We start from the raw sequence: 22,286 nt of genomic DNA on the forward strand, positions 1-22,286 counted from the left end.
TTGTCATGTCAGTCGTTGCATACCTTAGAGAGCTATTTATAGCTTGTCTGAAATGTCCAGAACAACTAGCCCATGTTTGCTAATGTTTTTTGAGCTAGGTTTTTTTAGCCTGTAGATTTTGTTGTAATGCTTGAGTCACTCAAATATCACATAAATACACATTACACATGAGCTTTAAAATGGCAAAAAAAAATTCTGCACCCCGATACAAAGTGTGTAGAATTACAGGAAATAAGCTTAAACGTGCAAAATGTTGGAACTCCGTATGTATAGCATCTTTCATTAGGATATTTCTAGAAGTCGAGAGCTGTGGTTGGGAGCTTAGACATTGTAGCTCTCGGAAGGTGGTTAGAGCAAGTGGTATTGCTTTGAAGTGTCTGTCTTTCATCCTCAAGCAGTATAGTGGAAGGAGAATAAAACAACACTTTAAAACGTTGTATTTTTTGTAATACGTTTTCTGAGGAACTGTTAGTGTAGCCTAACTGCTAGCAAAGAATTTGTCTTCCACTAGCATATTATCAGCAACATATCTTTAGATTTAAAAAAACATGGAGCATTTTTACACGGTCATGTCCAATTTAGTTGAGAAATCATGGGAGGTTGTTTACATATTTCCTGATACACTTCACTTTTTGGTTAGTTCAAACACCTCAACTACACTTACAGCTTCCAATGTGCTCAGGCTACGAGTTCTCTGTTTCACTTAGCTGAGGAATCAAATTATATAAAGAGAAATAGAGACAGACATGGAGACAGAAATGGGGAAAGAAGGGGTCAAACAGAGGAGAGAAACGGGTACATGGGCGGCAGGGAAACAGGAGGAGGACAAGGAGGTTAAAACAAAAAATCAATTTCCCAACTAAACCAGATGACCCTAAACACTCTGCAGCCCAGTAACGGCGTGGCCCTCCCATGCTAAATCTGATTTGCTAAGCAGAACCAACTCAATTTGTGGATCCATTTGGCTCACTGGGGAGGGGGGGAGAGAAGCGGAGGAACCGGGCGGCGCCACGGGATCAGGAGTCCCCCCAGCCGCTGAGGCTCCTCTTGCATATGTTCCCATTCTCAAATGTAATCACAGTGACTCAGAGGGCCCTGGGAGACGCCCTCCTATCTCCTCCTCTCTCCCCTATGACAGCTTTGATCAGGAAGAGGGGTCCAAATGAAGAACCACTAAGAGACTAGGCAGGACTCTGGTCACTCGGAGTCAGTGCAGTAGGGGTTATGTAATCTTTCACATGCTGAAAGGTGTTGGTTTTCAAGATGGATAACTGAGGAAAGCACTGATAGGTGGAAGAACTTGTGGAAAATATGAGAATGAAGAGAGAGGGGTTATCTCCCAGTCTCCTTTGTATTGAGTGTTATCCAGAGGGATTCAACTAGCCTTGAAGTCTGTCTTTCACTTTCGTGCTCCTACCTGACTTGTGAGACTAGTGTTCACCAGGCAGTCCTGCCCCGTAATACCATGGTGACAGGGACACTATGCGTACAGTACAACCTCCCGAGACATTTTCCCAGAAATCTATTGTCACAACTAAGGCTCTGGGTATTTCCTGATCATGTGACATGACCAGAATCATAAAGTCACAGACGTTTCCCTTGTCTGGTCTGTTCATGGGGTCAGGAAAAACTCCTGCCCCTTAGTCATAACATATCCCGACACGACACAACGCCGATATAAAGATTGTCACAAGTTGACGTACACTGAGTGTACAAAACATTATGAACAAGAATCGGCGCGGCGGTGGGGCAGATCTGAGAGACAGAGCGTGGAAGGTTCTCTAAACATTAGCCTTCAACCTGTCCATCAACGGTAGGCCTGTGGACTTGAAGCACAGCAGGTAGCCACAGACTCACTCATGCTACACTCAGAGAAGCACAGGCAGCCAGGCCCACACAGATAAGCTACGATCACAGACACATATGCCCAGCACAATGAAACAAACAGACTCACATTTCATTGATTCACAATCACACGCTAGATAGAAATACAGGAAGAGAGTTGGAAATTATTAGATACATCTATATTGGGTTGTGTTATGTCTATGAGCATGACTTCTTTCATTCATGTGTAACGTATGTGTTATTGTGTGTGTGTGTGTGTTTCTATTTGTGTGTGTCATGTGTGAGTGTCTAGGCCTCAGTAGTGGTCACTGATCTCATGTGAATGTGTGTTTGTATATACACTGAGTGTACAACAATTAAGAACACTTGCTTTTTCCATGACATACACTGACCAGGTGAATCCAGGTGAAAGTTGTGATCCCTTATTGATGTCACTTGTTAAATCCACTTCAATCAGTGTAGATGAAGTGGAGGAGACAGGTTAAAGAAGGATTTTTAAGCCTTGAGACAATTGAGAAATGGATTGTGGGTGTGTGCCGTTCAGATGTGGAATGGGCGGAAAAAAGATTGAAGTGCCTTTAAACGGGGTATGGTAGTAGGTGCCAGGTGCAGCGGTTTGTGTCAAGAACTGCAACGCTGCTGGATTTTTCACGCTCAACAGTTTCCTGTGTGTATCATGAATGGTACACCACCCAAAGGACATCTAGCTAACTTGAAACATTGGAGTGAACATGGAACGCTTTCAACACCTTTTAGAGTCCTTGCCCCGACAAATTGAGGCTGTTCTGAGCGCAGAAAGGGGGAGTGGGGCACAAGTGAAAATAAAAAAGGTATTCCTCATATTTTTTTTCTTCAGTGTAAATCTGGCCGTGACAAATTAGGGCAGATTATGACCGCTGGCATTACTTTTAAGAAGAATATACATATTGAACATTTGAAGCTTGTTGTGTTCCGGTGTTATCTATGTCATTATAAATATGATAAATTAGTTCAACTTTATTTTACAGTCCTCTAATTGCCTGGTATTTATTTCGAATTTTCTTGGTAAATGTAAATGACCTAAGTAATTGTGATGATATTTTCTTTTCTTTCATCTTAATTGAAACGAGTACATACACCATCTGGTTTCCTGGGTCGTATTCATATTTGCATTCTTTAATTTTTGCTCTACAACATGACTCAATTTCAGTGATCCAGTGTACTCTGCATAACCCAATGAGGTTGACAGAGGTAAGGGGTTTGAAACAGCGGGAATGGAAGCAGGTTGGTAAACTGAGCAATATTGGTGATGGCAGATTAATACACTAACACCAAATGTGTCAGTGCCCACTGTGCCAAGACAAAGATTTGGACACACTAGGCACGTTTTCTGAATGTTGTATCCAAATATGTAATCTAGAGTAATTGAACAGGCTCAATACAATCCCTCCCTCCTCTTTCTCTTTCTCTCACTCTCTTTCTCTCTCTCTCTTCTTTCTCTCTCTTTCTTTCTCTCTCCCAGCAACGCAGTAGGACAACCAAATCCCTCTCTCTCTCTCTTCTCTCTCGCTCGATCTGCTTCTCCCTTGCTATTGGTGAGTTGTACCTTTTTCTCTTACACCATTGGACGAGTAAATATCTCCTTCTCTCTCTCTCTGTCACGATGCTGCCCATGATAAGCACTGAGCCGGGGGTCTGTCCAATCATTGTCGGAGCCATCAATCAGGGCTGACAGGCCCAGATGACATGAAAAGGAGCGGCGGCGGCAGCCATTAACCGCCGCCCCACCCCCTCCCTGCATCCCCCCGGCCCCCTGCGCTTTGTTTTCCTTTCAGCGGACAAAAACAGACTGACAAGATGGAGGGCTGGACATTAATCAAACCACCCTGTGGAACAACCTCTTCCAAGCAGATAATAAATAAATTCCACTCCTCTCATTGGACAGCTGCTCTCATTTGGGCCCTAACCCTGCCTAGTTGCCTGCCTATGTACCCAGCCAACCTCCCTTTTTCCCTTTGCCTTCTCTCTCTCTCTCTCTCGCTCTCTCTCTCTCTCTCTCTCTCTCTCTCTCTCTCTCTCTCTCTCTCTCTCTTCCCTCACTACATTTTTAAGGGTCCTCATCTGCTCTCTGCCACTATTCCCCACAGATCGGGGGTGGGCAGGTGTTAGTGCTCTGTGAGGCAGACCAGGGCTGGGGCTGAGTCGAGCCCTGTCCCCTGGTTCAGAGTCAGATATCCCCCTGCTCTCCCTTCACACACACACACACACACACACACACACACACACACACACACACACACACACACACACACACACACACACACACACACACACACACACATACACACACACACACACACACACACACACACACACACACACACACACACACACACACACACACACTACGATCGGCCATCTCGAGGGGCTGGAGTTACCTGGGCAACCGGCAAGAGGAGCGGCTCACTAGCCATTCAATCATGTAGACCAGACCCTTTTCCTAGGAGCCTTACCCTGTTCTGTTCCGCACACTAGCCTATATCCTCATTGGGACTTGAGGAAAATTACCCCATCTCAACAACATTTTCCTGCATTGCTGTGATGACTGTACGGCCCCAATGTTGTTGTGACATCACAGGACTCTGGTTTGTCTGCTGAGTGTCATGTGAGATGAAGAAGATAGTAGTGCTAGCGTGGATGACTGGGCAGCTACCGTGTTAGCCACTCTTATCAGTGTTATTAGATTCCATACTTTCCTTTTTCTGAGTACTGTAATATCTGTAAGCCTCTCTATGCTCAGTCTATGGGACACATCAAACTTGAGGACATTGGGAAAGCATGTGTTCCCTAAACAGCCTTGCCAACTGACTGGCCAGATACATTCACTGGAATAAAGCTGATTTGAAGAAATATTGCTCATAGCTTACAGCATTCTTGAGCAGAGAACAACTTAAAATCCTATTGGTAACAGTTATACATCACAGTTTTTTACAATCACTTTGGCACTAATTTCAGAACCTTGATGTCATTTTTCACAACTCTAGACACAACACTCACAACCAATGATCAAAATGCACAATTTTCAAAACTCTAACACTTTTTCCAATTGCTTGAATACAATACACATAAAGATAAGATCGTTTGTTCATTGAACTAAAATAATCTGTTCAAAATGACACAACTTAACATCAAAGTATTACCATTTCAAAATGCAATTCACACATTACATCTGAGATGACTGTCTATTCATTTCATTACAATGATCTAACTATTAATTGATACAACTGATCAAAATGATAAGTAACTGTTGCATTACTCTTATGGAAACTGACAAACAATATTCCATGTTTAGATCATGAAAGTTTCAGGATAACGAGATCCATTGACACCAATTACCGTGGAACATGAACCAATTGGACTACATTATCTATGGATGTAATATTTCATCATCATTCTTTATCAGACACTGTTTCTATGGTCCCATGTACCACTTTTCCAGACCATGTTTTTGAGATTTGACATTACTGTACACTTTATTAGGTACACCTATCTAGTACTGGGTAGGACCCCCTTTTGCCTCCACAACAGCCTGAATTATTCACGGTGTTGTGCGTTAAGAGATGCCCTTCTGCACACCACTGTTTTAAACAGCTGTTATTTGAGTATGTGTGGCCTTTCTGTTAGCTTGAATGAGTCTGGGCATTCTCCTCTGATCTCTCTCATTAACAAGGTGTTTTTGCCCACAGAACTGCCGCTCACTGAATGTGTTTTGTTTATCGCACCATTCTCTGTAAACTCTAGAGACTGTAGTGTGTTAAAATCCCAGGAGGGCAGCTGTTTCTGAGATGCTGGAACCACCATGTGTGGCACCAACAATCATACCACAGTCAAAGTTACTTAGATTACGCATCTCGCCCGTTCTAATGTTGGGTCGAACAACAACTAAAACTCTCTACTCTATATACTCTATATATTGAGTTGCAGGCAGCCACTTGAACCGCTGTTCGAAGAAGCAGAATATTTGCGTTAACAAAGTGGCCACAGGTGTATGTATGCAGGCCCTTGTAATTGCTTTTCCAATACTGCCAACTCGTTACTGATGATTGATTTCACATTGTGGTACGAGTATATAGTGAAATGAGTGGTATCCACCTACAACAACATAGCGATAACATGGAGCCGGCAGGTGATCCAGGTCACAATAGAGGTCAAGCAGTGGGAGGAGGAAGACGAGGAAGACGTGGTGGTCAAAGGAATGGCAGGGGGCAAGCACCCCATCTGAGAGGTGGTCGGGGGCCTCGTTTGAGAGGTGTGGGGGAACGTGGTAGAGGACAAGGCCACGGACCAAGACAGCGGCAGCACCAGCAAAGAGTGTCCAATGAAATCTGAGCAATGGTTGTACACCACGTCATAAATCATGGCATGACAATGACTGAGGCAGCTACAATGATTCAACCAAATCTCAGAAGATCAACCGTGGCCTCAATCATCAGAACTTTCCGCAGTGAGAACCGGTAAGTCTTCAGCATGCATTAAACGTTAGGCTACTCTCAATTGTCAAATGACTGTATACTGCATGCCAATGTGTACCACAGAGTAGGTGATGTGACTAAATGTGTTCTTACTGTAATCTTCCCCACAGAATTGAGACTTGGCCAAATAGGGGAGGCAGAGGCAAAATTCTGACTGACCAACAAGAGCAGGCTGTGGTCAATTTGGTTTGGGCCAGAAATGATATTCCCCTTACAGAAATTCGGCAGCACATCTTGGACAATGACGACATGTTCAACAATGTGGAAGCCATAAGTTTGCCGACTTTTTGGTACTGCCGACCAGTACCAAAAAAAAAATGCATGAAAGGAAATGTATGCATTCACTACTGTAAGTCGCTCTGGATAAGAGCGTCTGCTAAATGACTAAAATGTAAATGTATTGCACGCATACTGAAAAGGCACCAGGTGTCTCTAAAACAGCTATACCGTGTGCCTTTAGAAAGAAATGCGGATAGAATGAAGCAACTGAGGACTGAGTCCGTTCAGGTATGTTCAGTTTCAAGATGCCTGTTGTGAAAAATTCCCCCAAAATTCTACATCATTGTAATCAGTAATTTTCTTTCCAAAATGTATTTTTAGAGGGTGATTCAGCTGGATGCTGACGAAAACCATCACAAATTCCTCTTTTTGGATGAGGCAGGCTTCAACCTGGCCAAGACAAGGAGGAGAGGTCGGAAATTCATTGGCCAGCGGGCAACCATCCAAGTACCTGGACAACGTGGGGCCAACATCACCATGTGTGCGGCTATATCGGAAGATGGTGTGGTGGGACGAGACCTCGTATTGGATCATATACAGTTTCTATCCTTGTAACCTTCCTTGATGAGCTAAATCAGGTCTGTAGAGCTGATGGCGTGACCTATGTCATTGTGTGTGATAATGTCAGGTTCCACCATGCTCAAATGGTGCAAGCATGGTTTCAGGTCCATCCACAATTTACCGCCCTGTACTTACCCTCATACTCTCCTTTCCTTAACCAGATTGAGGAATTTTTCTCTACATGGAGGTGGAAGGTATATGATAGGCGGCCTCACGAACAAGCCACCCTTCTCCAGGCTATGGATGGCGCATGCAATGACATCACGTCAGACCAGTGTCAGGCCTGGATTCGCCATGCCCGAAGATTCTTCCCAAGATGTTTGGCTGATGATCCATTGTGATCCATGTTTGGCTGATGATCCATCTGATCCATTGTGACGTGGATGAGAACCTGTGGTCAAATCCACAAGACAGGAATGATGGAAATATAGAAGTACAGTAATCAATCCTTTGTTTTGCTTTTTACAGTAAGCCAGGTGAGGAACACTGCAGTTGACCTTTAACTGTTGACCTAATTATTTTTGCTTTGATTCAAAGAAACCTATGTTGTGATTTTATTGTATTTCATCAATACATTTCATATTTTGTTCAATGATTCCACTGTGTCTGTAGTATTCTTTCTACTAGTCCTTTTACAGTGATGTATTTACGTGTAGTAGTATAATGAAACATTTATCACATATTTTGTACTACAATATTTAATGATTGTATGAACAACTACACAGTGAAACTACCAGTATCTTGTGTGTGTGTGTGTGTGATCTAAATGAATGTTCCTATGGTATTTCATGATAAATTAGTTATTTGAACCAATGATTCTGCAAGTGCAAGGTTTCTTTAAAGATATGAATGCACAATGCAATGTTTTGAACATTGGACAGCCTTTGTTACAAATGATGACCGTTTTGAGTTTTGTGTCTAGAGTTTTGAAAAATGACCACAAGGTTCTGAAATTAGTGATTGTAAAAAACTGTAATATTACAGAAGAAAAAAATATTTTCCAGAGCTACAAATCTAAAATACTTTGTTGGAAGAAATCTATTGTTGCCAAACTACTCACAACAAAGACAAATCATTATTCTGTCAATTAGACAGTCTATTTTCCCCCAGAAATATTTTTCTGCGGTTTGACAGAGATGGAAGATGAATGTGGGGTGTGCGTGTGTGGCACTGTGAGTACCCTGGCGCCCTGCGTTCCAAGGCATTGTGGGATATGTTTGCTTGCCACCAGAAACGTGGCATAAATGATATATTAAAAATCACAGCAGGGGAAAGACACTCAATTCACTTTTAATACACGTCTAATCTGTGTTTCCCTCCCTGCTGTTTCTGACCCAGTTCAGGGAGAGAGCCATGGTAAGGTTATACATCTATCTATGGCCCTCACGGTTTAGAGAAGAGGGGCCTGAAGGGGCCACAGTTATCTATGCCCGATCGTTACCGCCACACCTTAGGAGAAAGCTCTGCCTCCTTTAATTGAGAGGTGACTATCTAGATGTTAGATGGTCTCAAAAATATACTGAAAGAGAAGATCTCTGTATCACAAATTAATATTTATGGTGTCACAGAGCAATGCATTGGGTAGCATAATACAGTGGTGTAAAGTACTTAAGTAAAAATACTTTAAAGTACTACTTAAGTCGTTTTGGGGGGTATCTGTACTTTACTTTACTATATTTTTAACAACTTTTACTTCACTACATTCCTAAAAAAAAATTATATACTTTTTACACCATACATTTTCCCTGACACTCAAAATGACAGAAAATGGTCCAATTCGCACACTTATCAACAGAACATCCCTGGTCATCCCTACTGCCTCTGATCTGGCAGACTCACTAAACACAAAAGCTTTGTTTGTAAATAATGTCTGAGTGTTGGAGTGTGACCTTGGCTGTCCGTAAATTAAAAAATCTAGAAAATTGTGCCGTCTGATTTGCTTAATATAAGGAATTTTAAATTATTTGTACTTTTACTTTTGATACTTAAATATATTTCAGCAATTACATTTACTTTCGATACTTAAGTATATTTAAAACCAAACACTTTTAGACTTTTACTCAAGTAGTATTTTACTGGGTGACTTTCACTTTTAACTTCAGTCATTTTATAATAAGGTATCTTTACTTTTGAGATATGAGTATGAGAATTGAGTACTTTTTCCACCACTGTCATACTATATATTTTCAAGATATGAAGCAACATCTTTGAGGAGTTGCTGAGGAACACATTTCAGTCACGGATACATTTCAGTCACGGATACTGCAGGACAGAGACACAGTGGCAAAACAAGGCAGATACACATAACAAAGGAATTCCATCCACACAGAAAGGGGTTAGATTACAGGAAACAGGCTTGATTATTGCACTGGCTCTATGCACACTCGCTGGACTTTACACACACACTCACACATACTACACAGACACTCCAAACACACACACGCGCACGCACACTACATACACTCACAGACACAAAACACATACACAAACACATATTGACGCCACACACACACACACACACACATACACAGTTTCATACTCTTCCTAAACGCTGCTGCTACTCTGCTTATCTCTCCTGATTGCCTAGACACTTTTACCCCTACCTACATGTCATATTACCTTAATTACCTCAACTACCTCCTACCCCCTGCACACTGAGTCAGTACCATGCTCCTCGTATATAGCCCCGTTATTGTTATTTTATTGTATTACCAATTCATTTTTTGCTAATAAAAATTCTAGAAATGTAACTGCATTGTTGGGAAAGGGCTTGTAAGTAAGCATTACCCGGTAAAGTCTACACCTGTTGTATTCGGTGCACGTGACAAATACAATTCGATTTGATGGCTGAGATAACTGATTGTCTAAAAAGACACACTCCCTTGTCCAACCCAGGTCTAAATAAACCCTGGTCCTACACAAACCATTGTCACACACTTATCTGCAGTGATATTGACACCTAAACGGATTAGCTTCATGCAGCACAGATAATGATGGAGCAGATTTGTGTTGCATACATACGTCTGTCAGAGTGTGTGTGGGTGTGGGATAAGAGAGATAAGACAGGGGTGTATTGATTATGGAGCATATGTGGTTCCCACGCCATCCTTTGTTCCCGGTGGGAGCCTCTCCGTTGTGGGTCTTTTGTGAGGAGCACAGCTGGTGAGTGAGGACCAGGCTGGGTTCCTCTGAGGACCCGGGGAAAACTCTTGTTCATCCTGGGGCTTCAGGAAGAACACAGGTCCTTTTGAAAGACAGCTGAATCTTATGGCCAATATCTGGTCAAGTTATTGGTCTCCAGTTGCATTGGCATAATTGTTAGGTAATAATTAGGGGTTCATTTTGATGCAGCATACAACGTAAAGAGTAATCATTAGAAAAGGGTCGGTTAGATCTCTTCATTTTAAAATCATTTCAATGTTATGTTTTATAAGATACCACAGATGTAAAAACTAAGACATTTCTAAAATGTCTTGAGGGTATTACTGCTATGATAACATGACGTGTAAGTATCAGTTCTAGTTTCGGTTAGTTCTGACAGAATAATGTTTAAAAAATGTTTTTAAAAAAGCACAATGATGCTTTGGAGAAAGAAAATGTAATTTTTTATTCAGCAACATTGTAATTAATTCAATACTAAGGCTAGGTTCATTTCATGAGGTCAATGACAATACTGTAAATCAAACTGAAGTGACACAGAGTGCAGCGCAGCTTCGCTGACGGCTATGTTGTTCGGGGCTTCTGTTACGACTTCTCTACAGAGCACCGACTGACTGCTACCTCCTTCAAAGAAACAAGAGTACTAAACTTGGAAACAAATCACTTGCCATCTACTAGGCCTACTACTGCTGGCTGGCTGGCTGAGGCTTGAGAACGATGCCAGAGGACAGAGGAAGAATAAGCTACAGTATCATCTAACTTCACCTGAGCAGTAACTAGTCTCGATCAGACTGGAGTCAATAACACTTCCCCTGGAATGATCACGCTGTCAGACAAATAGACTCCTCCCTCACTAGCCTATTTCTCTCCCAGACCAGAGACATGGCTGGGAATGGACAGACAAACAGATAGACTAGACTGGTGTTGATAAGGCTGCTCCATTTTGGTTCCCTCTCACAGCAGTTATTATGTGAGACTCCCTCCCATAATTGCACTTTAGCCTGGAAAGGGGCGGGGCACTTCACTCCCTGGGTGGAACAGAGGGTGGGGCTCGGTGGGGCCACACCCCTTAGATGTAGAAAGTACACTCCGCCCCCTCCGAACCGGCCTCTGGCTCCACCTTCACGGCCAGATGAGGCTTCTTGCGGAGCCGCTTGGCTTCGTTCTGCAGCTTCTGGCGAATGTAGCCCTTGATCTCCGAGTCCGTCTTCCCTGGGAAGTAGTGCTGCACCGCCCCTGTGGGTGAGAGGTCAAAGATCAGAAACCTATAGAGATGGAAAGTTATCATTACTTGGAAATAACCAGTTTTTGCAAGGACATTGCCATTAAGGGGTTCCACCATTTTAAAGTAGTCAACTGCTTGGGGATTCCTATGGGTTGGGGGCGATCCGCCAATAATCAGAGCATTGTCAAATCAAATTAAATTGTATTTGTCACATGCGCCGAATACAACCGGTGTAGACATTACTGTGAAATGCTTACTTACAAGTCCTTAATCAACAATGCAGTTCAAGAAATAGAGTTAAGAAAATATTTACTAAATAAACTAGTAACACAAGAAAATGACATAACAATAACGAGGCTATATACAGGGGGTACCGGTACCGAGTAAATGCGCGGGGATATAGGTTAGTCAAGGTAATCTGTAAAGTGACTATGCATAGATAATAAACAACAAGTGGCAGCAGTGTAAAAACAGAGGTGGGATAGAAGCAGTTAAGGAGCCTTTTGGTCCTGCTCCGGTGCCGCTCGCCATGCGGTAGCAGAGAGAAAGGTCTATGACTTGGGTGACTGGAGTCTTTGCCAATTTTTTGGGGCCTTCCTCTGACACCGCCTAGTATATAGGTCCTGGATGGCAGGATGCTTGGCCCCAGTGATGTACTGGACCGTATGCACTACCCTCTACCAAGCAGTTGCCAGGCAGTGATGCAACCGGTCAGGATGCTCTCGATGGTGCAGCTGTAAAACTTTTTGTGGCTCTGGAGACCCATGCCAAATCCCATGCCAAATCTCCTGAGGGGGAAAGGTGTTGTCGTGCCCTCTTCACAACTGTTTTGGTGTGTTTGGACCACGATAGTTCGTTGGTGATGTGGACACCAAGGAACTTGAAACTCTCGACCCGCTCCACTTCAGCCCCGTCAATGTTTACGTATAGTCCACGATCAGCTCCTTTGTCTTGCTCACATTGAGGGAGAGGCTGTTGTCCTGGCACCACACTGCCAGGTCTCTGACCCCCTCCCTATAGGCTGTCTCATTGTTGTCGGTGATCAGGCCTACCACTGTTGTGTCGTCAGCAAACTTAATGATGGTGTTGGAGTTGTGCTTGGCCACGCAGTCATGGGTGAACAGGGAGTACAGGAGGGGACTGAGCACGCACCGCTGAGGGGCCCCAGTGTTGAGGAGCAGCGTGGCAGATGTGTTGTTGCCTACTCTCACCACCTGGGGGCGGCTCATCAGGAAGTCCAGGATCCAGTTACAGAGGGAGGTGTTTAGTCCCAGGGTCCTTAGCTTAGTGATGAGCTTTGTGGACAGATTGGTGTCTTCTTCTGCAAATTGTTTTGTCGAGCTTGTAAATGGCTTTAAGCTATATCACCGCCATCTAGTGGGCACAATAAATGAATGACAAGATTTGGTTCAAGACTCCAGAACCGCAGGTGTGGGTAAATCACCAATATTAGCTTTACGCTTTTCATCAAACATCAAACTCATCAAAATCTTTCAAATGGTGATAGCCTCAATGACGCTGCCCATGTTGTCAGATGCCATAATAGTACAGATACAAAGGTGAGCTCTCTATACATCTCTAAGCCTGTACCTAGAATACCGTGGTCTATAAACGGCAGTTCGGGTCCCAGACAATGGCAGATCTGAAGTCAAACGGAAATAACAACACTGTTACAGAAGTCATTAAGCAGACACTCTTGTCCAGATTGACTTACAGTCCCTGCATTCAACTAACTTTAATAGGAAAGTATGAAGTTGATGTGAAAAGTATTTCCATTGTAGTATGAGGTAAGTGCGGGAAGTGTGACATGTTCAACTGCCGTATGGGGATGTGACTAGCTGTGTTATGAGGGGATGTGTTTAGCTGTTATGAGGGGATGTGTTTAGCTGTTATGAGGGGGTGTGACTAGCTGTTATGAGGGGATGTGTTTAGCTGTTATGAGGGGGTGTGACTAGCTGTTATGAGGGGATGTGTTTAGCTGTTATGAGGGGATGTGTTTAGCTGTTATGATGGGATGTGACTAGCTGTTATGACGGGATGTGTTTAGCTGTTATGACGGGATGTGTTTAGCTGTTATGATGGGATGTGTTTAGCTGTTATGATGGGATGTGAGTAGCTGTTATGATGGGATGTGACTAGCTGTTATGAGGGGATGTGTTTAGCTGTTATGATGGGATGTGACTAGCTGTTATGATGGGATGTGACTAGCTGTTATGATGGGATGTGACTAGCTGTTATGATGGGATGTGACTAGCTGTTATGATGGGATGTGACTAGCTGTTATGATGGGATGTGACTAGCTGTTATGAGGGGATGTGTTTAGCTGTTATGAGGGCATGTGACTAGCTGTTATGAGGGGATGTGTTTAGCTGTTATGAGGGGGTGTGACTAGCTGTTATGAGGGGATGTGTCTAGCTGTTATGAGGGGATGTGTTTAGCTGTTATGAGGGGATGTGACTAGCTGTTATGAGGGATGTGTTTAGCTGTTATGATGGGATGTGACTAGCTGTTATGAGGGGATGTGTTTAGCTGTTATGAGGGGATGTGTTTAGCTGTTATGATGGGATGTGACTAGCTGTTATGATGGGATGTGACTAGCTGTTATGAGGGGATGTGTTTAGCTGTTATGATGGGATGTGAGTAGCTGTTATGATGGGATGTGACTAGCTGTTATGAGGGGATGTGTTTAGCTGTTATGATGGGGATGTGTCTAGCTGTTATGATGGGATGTGACTAGCTGTTATGAGGGGATGTGTTTAGCTGTTATGATGGGATGTGACTAGCTGTTATGATGGGATGTGACTAGCTGTTATGATGGGATGTGACTAGCTGTTATGAGGGGATGTGTTTAGCTGTTATGAGGGCATGTGACTAGCTGTTATGAGGGGATGTGTTTAGCTGTTATGAGGGGGTGTGACTAGCTGTTATGAGGGGATGTGACTAGCTGTTATGAGGGGATGTGTTTAGCTGTTATGAGGGGATGTGACTAGCTGTTATGAGGGATGTGTTTAGCTGTTATGATGGGATGTGACTAGCTGTTATGAGGGGATGTGTTTAGCTGTTATGATGGGATGTGACTAGCTGTTATGAGGGGATGTGTTTAGCTGTTATGAGGGGGTGTGTTTAGCAGTTATGAGGGGATGTGTTTAGCTGTTATGATGGGATGTGACTAGCTGTTATGAGGGGATGTGTTTAGCTGTTATGAGGGGATGTGACTAGCTGTTATGATGGGATGTGACTAGCTGTTATGAGGGGGTGTGACTAGCTGTTCTGAGGGGATGTGTTTAGCTGTTATGATGGGATGTGACTAGCTGTTATGAGGGGATGTGTTTAGCTGTTATGAGGGGATGTGATTAGCTGTTATGAGGGGATTAGCTGTTATGAGATTACTGCTGTTATGAGGGGTGTGACTAGCTGTTATGAGGGGATGTGTTTAGCTGTTATGAGGGGATGTGTCTAGCTGTTATGAGGGGATGTGTTACCTGCTGTTATGAGGGGATGTGACCAGCTGTTATGAGGGGATGTGACTAGCTGTTATGAGGGGATGTGACTAGCTGTTATGAGGGGATGTGTTTAGCTGTTATGAGGGGATGTGACTAGCTGTTATGAGGGGATGTGTCTAGCTGTTTTGAGGGGATGTGTTTAGCTGTTATGAGGGGATGTGTCTAGCTGTTATGAGGGGATGTGTTTAGCTGTTATGAGGGGATGTGTCTAGCTGTTTTGAGGGGATGTGTTTAGCTGTTATGAGGGGATGTGTTTAGCTGTTATGAGGGGATGTGACTAGCTGTTATGAGGGGATGTGTTTAGCTGTTATGAGGGGATTGACCTGCTGTTATGAGGGGGTGTGACTAGCTGTTATGAGGGGATGTGTTTAGCTGTTATGAGGGGATGTGTTTAGCTGTTATGAGGGGATGTGTTTAGCTGTTATGAGGGGATGTGACTAGCTGTTATGAGGGGATGTGACTAGCTGTTATGAGGGGATGTGACTAGCTGTTATGAGGGGATGTGTTTAGCTGTTATGAGGGGATGTGACTAGCTGTTATGAGGGGATGTGTTTAGCTGTTATGAGGGGATGTGTTTAGCTGTTATGAGGGGATGTGTTTAGCTGTTATGAGGGGATGTGTTTAGCTGTTATGAGGGGATGTGTTTAGCTGTTATGAGGGGATGTGACTAGCTGTTATGAGGGGATGTGTTTAGCTGTTATGAGGGGATGTGACTAGCTGTTATGATGGGATGTGACTAGCTGTTATGAGGGGGTGTGACTAGCTGTTATGAGGGGATGTGTTTAGCTGTTATGATGGGATGTGACTAGCTGTTATGAGGGGATGTGACTAGCTGTTATGAGGGGATGTGTTTAGCTGTTATGAGGGGATGTGTTTAGCTGTTATGAGGGGATGTGTTTAGCTGTTATGAGGGGATGTGACTAGCTGTTATGAGGGGATGTGTTTAGCTGTTATAAGGGGATTGACCTGCTGTTATGAGGGGGTGTGACTAGCTGTTATGAGGGGATGTGTTTAGCTGTTATGAGGGGATGTGTTTAGCTGTTATGAGGGGATGTGTTTAGCTGTTATGAGGGGATGTGACTAGCTGTTATGAGGGGATGTGACTAGCTGTTATGAGGGGATGTGACTAGCTGTTATGAGGGGATGTGTTTAGCTGTTATGAGGGGATGTGACTAGCTGTTATGAGGGGATGTGTTTAGCTGTTATGAGGGGATGTGTTTAGCTGTTATGAGGGGATGTGTTTAGCTGTTATGAGGGGATGTGTTTAGCTGTTATGAGGGGATGTGTTTAGCTGTTATGAGGGGATGTGACTAGCTGTTATGAGGGGATGTGTTTAGCTGTTATGAGGGGATGTGACCTGCTGTTATGAGGGGGTGTGACTAGCTGTTATGAGGGGATGTGTTTAGCTGTTATGAGGGGATGTGTTTAGTTGTTATGAGGGGATTTGTTTAGCTGTTATGAGGGGATGTGACTAGCTGTTATGAGGGGATGTGACTAGCTGTTATGAGGGGATGTGACTAGCTGTTATGAGGGGATGTGACTAGCTGTTATGAGGGGATGTGACTAGCTGTTATGGGGGGGATGTGACTAGCTGTTTCAGGCTGCAGTACAGACGAAACCTTACTCAGTATTGCCTGGATCTCGTCTGCAGGCAGGGCAGGCTTGGGTTGGCCCCTCTTGTTGTTGACGATGCCGGAGATGGAGTGAGAGGCCAGGCAGTCCCTCTCATAGAGGCCCCGGAGCAGGTCATTGGTCAGCTTCTGGGCAGTGGTCCCTGTGTTACAGCGGTCAAGCAGCTCCACAGTGATGAACTGGAGGGTGTAAGACATTAGGTTGGATCTTTGAAATTGTAGTGGCCCATCCCATTTTAGAGATACAGTGGGGTCCGTAATTATTACATTCTTGATAAAGATGAGCAAAAAAGACTGTAAAAAATATATATATATATACAAATACTGAGCTATATTGTATGCTAAACATTTTTGGCAATTATATTATTTTGTACTAATACAATTGCTCAGAGAAAGAGATAGGGGTCAAAATGATTTTGCTTCCACTGTTCCTGGGGCCCTTGTTATGGTCAACGGCATCATGAACTTTACCCAGTACCAGGACATTTTAGCCAAAAAACCTGGTTGACTCTACCAGAAGGCTGACACCTGGCCTTAAGTGGATCTTCCAGCAAGACAATAACCCCAAGCACTAATCAAAATCCACAAAGAAATGGTTAATTGACTACAAAATCAACATTTCGCAATGGCCATCTCAGTCTCTGGACTTGAACCTCATTGAAAACTTGTGGTTTTAACCGAAGAGGGCAGTCCATAAGCACAGACGAAGGACATCAAGGACCTCGAAAGATTCTGTATGGAGGAATGGTCTAAGATCCCTCCCAACGTGTTCTCCAACTCATAAAAACATTTTAGAAAAAGGCTCATTGTCGTTATCCTCACAAGGGGAGGGTGCTAGAGTATTGAAAACAGGGGTGGCAATAATTTTGACCCTTATATTTTATTTCATCACTTGTTAAACAAAATCTCTTTCTCTGAGCAATTGTATTAGTATAAAATAATTACATTTCCCAATTTTTTGGCATACAATATAGCTCAGTGTTTGTATTATTTATTTTATACAGTCTATTTGGCTCATCTTTATCAAGGGTGCCAATCATTATGGACCCGACTGTATATTGGCATTCTGCTATAAGACCAAGACCAAAGGCCAATTCAGTCAACTTCAAAGAATAGATATAATCTTGCATATTGCATGACATCAAAAAGGACTTCTAGTACAGTTTTTAACCTCTCCTGAAGACTTATGCTATATATTTTTGACGTCAAAGACATTTAAAGGGTTCATCACCTCCTGATAGAGGGGTGGTCCGTTGATCTGGGAACCCCCCTCATGAGACCCCGGAGGGTATCCATTCTGGTGGGGGTGGGGGGGCTCTAGTTTGGCCGTCCAGCACCCGTTCAGCACCCCTGGAGAGGCCAGCAGTGCCGACGTTGTCATGGCACCACTCCTCACCAGGATCTCAGGCATGCTGGGAGATGTAGTTCTCCGGTCCGTGCTGCTCGACCACACCTCCGTCCTCTCGATCAGGGCCTCCAGGTTACGTGCCAACTTTCCACATGCTAGCATACGATAGTATGGCAGTCATTAGTATGAATCCCACAAAAATCCAAGAGATTAAAGCATCTTGGGTTGTTCTTAGGCACAGATCTAGGAACAGCATTCCCTCCCTGACTCCTGACCTTAATCATTAGCAGGGAAAATTAAAAAAAATGAACTCAGATCAGTGTCTAGGGGCAACTTCCTCCTACTTCTCCTGCTGGCCCTCACCTGTGAGGCATCTGATTTGCTCCCTCAGGTTGTCCATCTCTCGCTGCATGCTCAGCACCATGGCAACCAGGTCAGCCTTTGAGCGTGACTGTAAGCCTCCAAGACCCTTGAGAGAAATTAAGAAGTCAAAAAGTCATACATAGAAAGTCTAAACCACACGCAAGCACTCACACACATGCACACTGCCGTCATCCAGTGTACCTCTGCCATGAAGTCGCCATCCTCGATGCGTTCGAAACTGGGGTTGTCTGACACTAGTACCTGCTTGGAGATAAGAAATTAATCATACATGTTGTCTCACTTGTATGTAATTGTGGGTCAGTCAGTGTTTTTACATTTGATGTATTATATGACATATTGTCAGCTATGGTCCGCTATGGTCAAAATCATAGCTAGATTGAAACATCAGAAAATCCCTGTGATGATGATAAAATATTATTCTTCATAAATTCTTATGTCTTGCCAAAAAATAAATAAAGTTTCATTGTAAAGCTATGATTCAGTATCCTTCCTTTATTTGGGAGTAGCAGCAACATGTTACTTGTTGCTGTTTTGGCTTGTCGTTCTTTTCACCGCCTCCCCTTGCCAAAGGTTTGTGCTCTCTCCTCTCCTCTCCTCTCCTCTCCATCATTGAGATCAATGGCTGCCCCCACCATGCCTCTCTCTCACATTAGCGCCATTATGACAAAACACCGCTGAGAGGTGAATGCTCTCTGTGTCACTACTACTACAGTCTTGTGGCTTCCAAGTTGTAAACCCTCAAGCGAGGAAGTGAGGTGCTATATTACTAACGTACAAATAGGATTTATTTATGTCGGTCGGTCGGTCAAGATGCGCATATGATGCCACCATAATGAGCAGACGCGTGTCAACCCCGACAGATAATAGAGAAAACTTTGTCCCAAAAATATTATATGATAATAGTCGAGCCAAACCCTCGTTTTCAACTTCTGGAGAGCGGTGTTGCATGGTGGATTCTCTTCTACGTTCTCTTTCACCGGGTGTGTGTGCTTTCTTCTCTTCTGAGCTCTGTGCTGTAATAGACAGTCCGGGTAGGGTAATTAGCGACATAAATCGTGAGCGACAAATACTCGCTCCTCACCGAATGGGCAGTTACTGTATAAAGACCAGACTACAAATAACCGTTAAACGTTTACGTACACATGGAGGCTGGCTGTGCGATGTCGTGATGTCAAAGTCTTCATATTTAGGTTCTTCCTCCTCCTCTTCTTCATATTCGAGGTCGAAAATGCGCTTTGCTATTGTTTTCCTTCTCATCTTTCTCCCATTATCCTTTTCCCCCGCTGAAACACTGGCTGCTTCTTGAACATGCTGGTCAATACACTGTGCTCGGCTCCCCGACTTTCGCGTCAATGCTGGGTAGGCACCCGCAGCAACCGTGGCGCGGGGAACAATATTTGTTACGGTTGTACTTATTGTACTTATTGCAGCTCATTTAGTAGAACTGTGTTCCACACACTTGATTTAAGCTATTTTTCGGTTAAATGTACCGTGGCATGACATGGCAAGACTGGACAAAGCCTGCTCAAGACGAAAGCAGCAGTTATAGCTTTGGGCATGATCATGACTTTCAAGTACATTTATTGTTTAATTATTTGAATGGGAGGGTTTATTCGAAGGGATAACTTACACTATGTGAATTTCAATTGCATCACTATGCTATAGGGTACTAGGGGGTAACTAGCCCTCCATAAGAACAATGTCTAATTCCCTAAAAACAATGTCTAATTGCTGACACAAAAAAAGCAAAGTTTGTGAAATGAAATGGTTTGTGGATGAATGCTTAGGCGCATAAACTATAAAGGGAAATAAATGGCAACAGTTTACACTTTTTTTGTTATTTCATTAAATTTTGTTTTTAGAAAAGGAGCTTTTTTTTAAGTACCGGGGTAACTCCTAGCAGCTTATGCTAACTAGATACCTGGCTAGCATTTACTGCTAGTGAAGTTGCTAGCATAAACTAGCCCTTACCGGGCTAGTCATTGTCAAAATGACAGGTAGAAACACATTAATAACCATAAAGGGGTACCTAGCCCCCAGGGGGCAGTTACCCCCTAGTAGAGGGAGGGGGGGGTGGATCGAGTTGCCCACAACACACTCATCCAACATATTACTACTTTACTCAAAAAATATCTACATTTTTCTATCTAAACAAGTGGAATATTTATCTTAAGGCTTTCCTTCTTGTATATTTTAAAAATAGCCACCCTTAATGCATTGATGACAGCTTTGCACACTTGGCATTCTCTCAACCAGCTTCATGAGGTAGTCACCTGGAATGCATTTCAATTAACAGGTGTGCCTTGTTAAAAGTTAATTTGTGGATTTTCTTTCCTTCTTAATGCGTTTGAGCCAATAAGTTGTGTTGTGACAAGGTAGGGGTGGTATACAGAAGATAGCACTATTTGGTAAAATACCAAGTCCATATTATGGCAAGAACAGCTCAAATAAGCAAAGAGAAATGGCAGTCTGTCATTATTTTAAGACATGAAGGTCAGTCAATCCGGGAAAATCTCAAGAACTTTGAAGATTTCTTAAAGTGCAGTCGCAAAAACCTTCAAGCGCTATGATGAAACTGGCTCTCATGAGAACCGCCACAGGAAAGGAAGACCCAGAGTTACCTCTGCTGCTGAAGATAAGTTAATTAGAGATACCAGCCTCAGAAATTGCAGCCAAAATAAATGTTTTACAGAGTTCAAGTAACAGACATCTCAACTTCAACTGTTCAGAGGAGACTGCGTGAATGAGGCTTTCATGGTTGAATTGCTACAAAGAAACCACTACTAAAGGACACCAATAAGAAGAAGAGACTTACTTGGTCCAAGAAACACGAGCAATGGACATTAGACCGGTGGAAATCTGTCCTTTAAGATTTTTGGTGTCTTTGTGAGACGCAGAGTAGGTGAACAGATGATCTCTGCATGTGTGGTTCCCACCATGAAGCATGGAGGAGGAGGTGTGATGGTGTGGGGGGTGTTTTGCTGGTCAAATCAAATTGAATTTGTCACATGCGCCAAATACAACAGGTGTAGACCTTACTCCAGGATCCAGTTACAGAGGGAGGTGTTTAGTCCCAGGGTCCTTAGCTTAGTGATGAGCTTTGAGGGCACTATGGTGTTGAACGCTGAGCTGTAGTCAATTAATAGCATTCTCACATAGGTGTTCCTTTTGTCCAGGTGGGAAAGGGCAGTGTGGAGTGCAATGGAGATTGTGTCATATGTGGATCTGTTAGGACAGTATGCAAATGGAGGTTGGTCTAGGGTTTCTGGGATAATGGTGTTGATGTGAGCCATGACCAGCCTTTCAAAGCACTTCATGGCTACAGACGTTAGTGCTATGGGTCAGTAGTCATTTAGGCAGGTCACCTTAGTGTTGTTGGGCACAGGCACCATGGTGGTCTGCTTGAAACATGTTGGTATTACAGACTCAGACAGGGAGAGGTTGAAAATGTTAGTGAAGACACTTGCCAGTTGGTCAGAGCATGCTCGGAGTATGCCTCAAATTACCCTGCCTCCAAAATCACCGGACCTCAAACCAATTGAGATGGTTTGGGATAAGTTCGACCGCAGAGTGAAGTAAAAGCAGCCAAGTGCTCAGCATATGTGAGAACTTCTTCAAGACTGTTGGAGAAGCATTCCTCATGAAGCTGGTTGAGAGAATACCATAGGGGGCAAAGCTGCCATCAAGGGTGGCTACTTTGAAGAATATAAAATCTAAAATACATTTTTCTTTGTTTAACACTTTTTTGGTTACTACATGATTCCACATGTGTTAATTCATAGTTTTGATGTCTTCACTTGTATTCTAAAATGTAGAAAATAGTAAAAATAAAGAAACACC

General features: G+C 43.3%; 1 protein-coding gene across 2 annotated transcripts; it reads right to left on the reverse strand.

Moving 5' to 3' along the window:
* Positions 1 to 10,784: 10,784 nt before the first annotated feature.
* Positions 10,785 to 19,988, reverse strand: LOC106600845 (uncharacterized). Of its 2 annotated transcripts, none has more exons than XM_014192556.2 (7): positions 19,587 to 19,988; positions 19,361 to 19,459; positions 18,627 to 18,689; positions 18,426 to 18,531; positions 17,946 to 18,217; positions 16,708 to 16,894; positions 10,785 to 11,591 (listed from the first exon to the last, which is right to left on the reverse strand). In XM_014192556.2, the coding sequence occupies exons 1-7, from the start codon at positions 19,701 to 19,703 to the stop codon at positions 11,425 to 11,427; spliced, it is 1,011 nt and encodes a 336-aa protein (XP_014048031.2). In that variant the 5' UTR covers positions 19,704 to 19,988; the 3' UTR covers positions 10,785 to 11,424. The 2 variants fall into 2 exon arrangements, with proteins under 2 accessions (XP_014048031.2, XP_014048032.2); XM_014192557.2 differs by having other exon boundaries at positions 18,627 to 18,686; positions 19,587 to 19,986.
* Positions 19,989 to 22,286: the final 2,298 nt, after the last annotated feature.

The sequence above is a fragment of the Salmo salar genome, chromosome ssa03 (assembly GCF_905237065.1).
Source record: "Salmo salar chromosome ssa03, Ssal_v3.1, whole genome shotgun sequence".
NCBI lineage: Eukaryota > Metazoa > Chordata > Actinopteri > Salmoniformes > Salmonidae > Salmo > Salmo salar.

Excerpts from the sequence above, each read along its gene's own strand:
- LOC106600845 (XM_014192556.2), bottom strand. The coding sequence starts at position 19,703 with ATGAGAAGGAAAACAATAGCAAAGCGCATTTTCGACCTCGAATATGAA. Across the intron at positions 18,690-19,360 it reads TCCAGAAGTTGAAAACGAGG|CAGGTACTAGTGTCAGACAA; the intron begins GTTTGGCTCGAC and ends CTTATCTCCAAG. Across the intron at positions 16,895-17,945 it reads GACCACCCCTCTATCAGGAG|TTCATCACTGTGGAGCTGCT; the intron begins GTGATGAACCCT and ends TACACCCTCCAG.